Source organism: Amia ocellicauda, chromosome 1, assembly GCF_036373705.1.
Source record: "Amia ocellicauda isolate fAmiCal2 chromosome 1, fAmiCal2.hap1, whole genome shotgun sequence".
Classification (NCBI taxonomy): domain Eukaryota; kingdom Metazoa; phylum Chordata; class Actinopteri; order Amiiformes; family Amiidae; genus Amia; species Amia ocellicauda.
Genome location: NC_089850.1, coordinates 57,031,548 through 57,036,547, shown reverse-complemented (window position 1 = coordinate 57,036,547; position 5,000 = coordinate 57,031,548). Strand labels below are relative to the sequence as shown.

The window sequence follows — 5,000 nt, the reverse complement described above, 5'->3', positions numbered from 1 at the left end:
TGCAGAGGGGGACGGGGGACAGGGGACGGGACACAAGAAACAACAAATCATCACCCCCTTTCCTAGCACGCTGTCTTGCCAAGGGATTAAGAGATTGGAGACCCTTCTTTCCTAGTGACTGAACCCAGTTACCAACCATATTGTGGGACACTTAAAGGCTAGTGGTTCAAGTTTCACAGGATGTACATTAGTTTTATTACGTTTAACTAGCAAGAAAATACAACACAGATCGGTTACTGTAGGTCAGCAACAGTTGATACTGGACCAAACCAATTTTAGACGGGGGTTGATTGTTATATTTCACGAAAATACATTTTATTTTCCATTTGTGCGTCTAATCCTTACGTGTGATTTATAGTATGCTAATACATTGTGTGGAGGGTGTCTCTCATTGTGTAACATATGTCATTTCGCACAGGTTGGGCTCAGGTTGGACCTCTAGCCCAAACTGAATGAGATGACACCTCTTATACAGTAAGAGACACCCTTCAAATAACGTAACAACTCAACTGAAAGAAAATGCCATAACTTGTATTTGTTTGTGCTATGTTTGTGCCGTTGAAATAAACGTTTGTGCTGCTTTGGTTTTGAAGACATTAACATTAATTTACTTTCGGCGAGTGACGTCACTTTCATTTGTACTATGTTTGTGCTGTTTTGTGCCGATTATACTAATGTCTCAGCTATTCTAACATTAAAGATAAAACTAAATTAAATTATCATTACATTATTTTTGGTGAAATTCCTATTTTGTATGAACATTAACAGGACATTAGCTCTGCTTACAGTGTATGCGCTGTATTTATAACCACAACTTATTCATATTGATTGGCTATTGTTCGGTTCTGTATTTTATTTGAAAGTAATCTGAACCCTTTGCAGCCGAAGCTTTCTAAAATAATTAAAAACGTGCTGGTTCAAATGGGAATCTAATTAATATATTTCCCTTTTCAAATGTCTGTCTTCGGTTCTGCAAGTTTAAAAGTGCTGTTATACAATCCACCCGAAAGAGAAGCACCTTTATTAGCACATCTGCATGAAATCCCAGTAAATCGTGTGCATGGAAACAGCCTCTGTGACGCGTCTGTAGTTTTATATCCTCGGACAGCAGCTGCGCTCCTGCGGTTTGTGTTGAAACTGTATCTTCATCCTCATTGTAACCGCGCTTTCAGTTCTGCGTCGGCGCAGCTGTCTCCTCTAACGCCGGCATTTGTGATTGTCCTGCTCGGCTCAATATAACTGCATTTCGGATTGCATAGGAAATAACCGGTCTCGTATTAAAATGTACTGATTTGAATGGAAACCTGCTTCGGTTAAATTGTTTATTCTGTGTTTATTCCGCGTCTCTGTGGGCGGGGCTTGAGTTGCGTCACACGCTGACGCTTTCCACCGGCCCAGGCCCGGCGCGTCACAGTCCCGTTTAGGCCGGGTCGAAAAGAGGGCCGGCCTAAATCAATGACCCCGTTCACATATGAGTTAGGCTGGCCCAAATCTCAAGTGTGAACGGGGTCTTTGGAGTTTCCTATTAAACCATGGCTGTCCACAGCTCCAATGACAGCTACAATGAAAGAGTGAATAATAGATGATTCTGTTATTGTGGGGGAGCTGAGTGACGTCACTCGTCTAATAAAAAATCATGAATAACGTTAAAACTATAATGGTTAAAACATTAGTTTAATCAGCACAAACATAGTACAAATGAAAGAGAGGCATTTGGTTTTATTCAGTTGTTGTGGGGGGGCTAAGTTACGTCACTCGCCAAAAGTAAATGAATGTTAATATCTTCAAAACCAAAGCAGCACAGACGTTTATTTCAATGGCACAAACATAGCACAAACAAATGATATGCAATTTATCGTTTGTGATGTAAGTGGGGGGGCAACGTCACGGAGCTCAAAAGCATTGGTTTCAGGCAAGCAAGACAGACAAGCTTTCACCCCCAGTACAGAGCTCTCTGTATCTAAAGAATGGCTAAGTTATCAATGCCATTGCAGCTGCCCTTACCGATGCTGTGACCCTCTTGCAGTTGCCCTCCTCTGTGCAGTGCACAACTCTCCATGTATGGTTGCTGAAGAACTGGATGGTGACGGCCAAGCCATTGCTCGGATCTGTGTTTTTGTACAGCTTGATCTGGAAGCGTCTTTCTGCTGGAGGTAAAGACCCAAGCAAGATGGAACAACACAGAAGTCAGTAAATACGTGAAATCCAGTCAAATACATTGCAGCAAGCGAAGGCCTCCTCATCTCCAGCTACTGCTAAAGAAAATAGTCTACATGCGCACATACGTGGTTTATCCAAAAGTAATGGACAAGCCCATCTTTGACAGTACTACTACTACTACCACTACTACCACACAACTAAAAACATATTCCAGTGGTTACTTCAAAGTAGTGCCATACACATATTAACAAAGTCTTGCGAAACCGTATGCTAAGCAGAGGTTTTTGTGAAAGGTACCCCGAATGTATTGTGACAGTCAGAACAAAATTCTACTGCCAATGTCAATGGACTTTTCAAGCTGGCATTCCCATCATCCACACAAAGCTGGGAGCATACTGCAGAGGGAGGAAGTAGGAGAGTGCTGAAAACATGTCACTGCCCTACTCAGCATCTTGTTCGAATTTCACACACCTGCCTGCTTTTAATCCAATTACGCATTGTTTCTATTTAGATCGTTCTCCACCAAGCGAAAGAATATGTGGAGTCTCTCCACTCTTAAGTTTCTTTACCAAACTGGCACCTAAACATCTCCCCTGAAATCGTACACTGTGTTACGCTGTGTGTTATTCCCTCTGGCATCCTCGTTTATTTTCAAATAGAAGTGGTGATTGTTTTCTTTTGGGCTGCTGCAACAGGGAAAGGGGGCCGCTTGGTGCTCACCTGGGTCAGTCATCGTATGGAACTCTAAATCTTTGCTGGCCACAAGAAACAGCTGGCTGTTGCTCTTAATCATCCGCATGATGGACTTGCTCCTCTCCAAGGCATCACACTCGATATCTGCCAACAAGAGAAGACCACATCAGATCATTCTCATTGACATTTCTCACCGTATGGGTATACATTTAGAAGAATCGGTTCTGCGTCTATATTGTGCTGCTGAAAACCTACACTGAACAATAATGTGGCGGGATTGCTCTCCTGCTTGCTCATCTGTCTTCAGCCCATCTAACAGAGATCTTAAGTGTTTGGGAGCAAATGTCTAAAATCAAAGGAATTGTGAGCAAAATGGCTTTACACTTTTTGGAGCTGTGAATGAAATTTCAGGAGAGAAGCCAGACCCTAATCCTGCCTACACAACACATAAACACGGGGCTGGAACCCTAGTTTCCCAGCATTTCTTGCCTTGCAACTCTCCCTCCTCCCCAAACACCTCCTTGGTGGCAAACTCACTGGCTATTCCACATGGTGGTGGTGGTGATGGAGGGGGGGAACCTGATACCTTGTGCAAATGGTTAAGCCATTGTTCCCCACAGCCAAGTGAGTTCAAGTCAATTCCAGACATATTCCACTCAGCTTATTCTATCAAAGCCAATTTATTAGGGTTCAGTCCATCTCTTGAATTTGAAGATTATGTAATTCGCCCAAATGGGGATTACATGATACAGAATCTTAAAATATATCAAGATTGTGATTACAGCACTTGGAGCCAGGCTGAACTCATTGCTCTTAATGGGCTTGTGAGCCCTGGAGGTCAATTCAGACTGATCTCCCCTAGTTTTAATAGGAGTCGTCCATTACTGGGTGTCTGTGATGGGATGTTTTCAGTTCCCCTCTGCTACAATTGCCTAAGAACTGGAGTCCTGCTGTCTACAACTTGTCAAACATAATCCAGAGGTCAGAGGTACATTGCATTGTTACACACAGTGTAAATGAATCCAAAGGAGATGGAAAGGATCAGGCTCTACGGGTTATACATACCTGTATTTTCAACTTTCAAGGGAAATGGTGCCGCACACACACACCCACACAAATGCAAAAAAAAGAAAAAAGAAATAAACATTACATTTTTTTGTTGGTACAAGACATAATCATCGCAAGTAAGTACATCATTTGGTATTGTTATTTACAGCACCACAAAATTGGGGACTCCTTTAAATTGTCGCTCAGGCCTCTGCGTGACAGCAAAAGCAGGCCTTTGTGGATGCAGATAGTGGGTGAGGGTGATAGTGAGGGTGACGCAATCAGAAATATGTGAGCCGCTGGGAAACCCCCCAGCTTTTGTCTACTTACCTGCAAAGTAGATCTCATTGTTGCATATATCCGCAAACTCCAGGAACTGAATCTCATCGGAATCCAGGCAAGTCATGGTTGCTTGAGCACTGCAGAGAACAAGACCTTCCTAATTAATAAAGGCATCCCGGAAGACAGACAAACAGCACAACACAGAAGGTCTGTTTCCACTTTTGGTTCTACTGCTCTTGGTAACACAGCCATTCGTTTTTATGAACTCAGAACTCAAAATAGTTTCCCTTGGTCACTTCAAATATCTGATTAAGAATCTGTTTAGAGAGGAGTGTGTGTGTTTTTCTTAGGTTTCAACTGAATTGTAATTCTGTAAGTTTTTGTGTATGTTAATTGTTTGACTTTGTGATCATGTATTGTATGGTATGCTTTTAATTGTGTGCATATTTTTTTCAGAATACAGTACACTGCCTATTTGTATCCATGGTTAAATAAAGGTGTCATTCATAAAACTATAGTTATAGAGAGATTTTTTTAAATTTCCGTTCTTGTGATATCACTTCTGCTTGTCCGCCTATTGTTCTACTGGCTCTGACAAGAGTGACTGTGTGGCTGAGGGAAGCAGTCTGTGAATTACTTATTAAAGAAGTCTACAAATAATAGGATTACAGACCTACACACATGGAAAGCTACGCTGGGTGGAATTATATTATAAGGATCCCTGAACATCCCCCAATGCCACAATGCAATCTGTTACAAAGTTGGAAGTTGAAAACAGTTGTTCAAAAACTATGTGCAAAAAAGAAAATCTGGAAAGG

General features: G+C 41.9%; 1 protein-coding gene across 1 annotated transcript in view; it reads right to left on the bottom strand.

The window, feature by feature from the left end:
- LOC136753958 (interleukin-18) overlaps nucleotides 1-3,969 on the bottom strand; it is a 5,707-nt gene extending 1,738 nt beyond the window's left edge. Inside the window, exons 1-3 of the mRNA XM_066710340.1 lie at nucleotides 3,919-3,969; nucleotides 2,881-2,997; nucleotides 2,005-2,144 (exon numbers count right to left, since the gene is read on the bottom strand). Of these exons, the coding sequence (XP_066566437.1) occupies nucleotides 2,005-2,144; nucleotides 2,881-2,959 (219 nt within the window). The 5' untranslated portion in view covers nucleotides 2,960-2,997; nucleotides 3,919-3,969. The remainder of the gene's footprint in view (nucleotides 1-2,004; nucleotides 2,145-2,880; nucleotides 2,998-3,918) is intronic.
- Nucleotides 3,970-5,000: the final 1,031 nt, after the last annotated feature.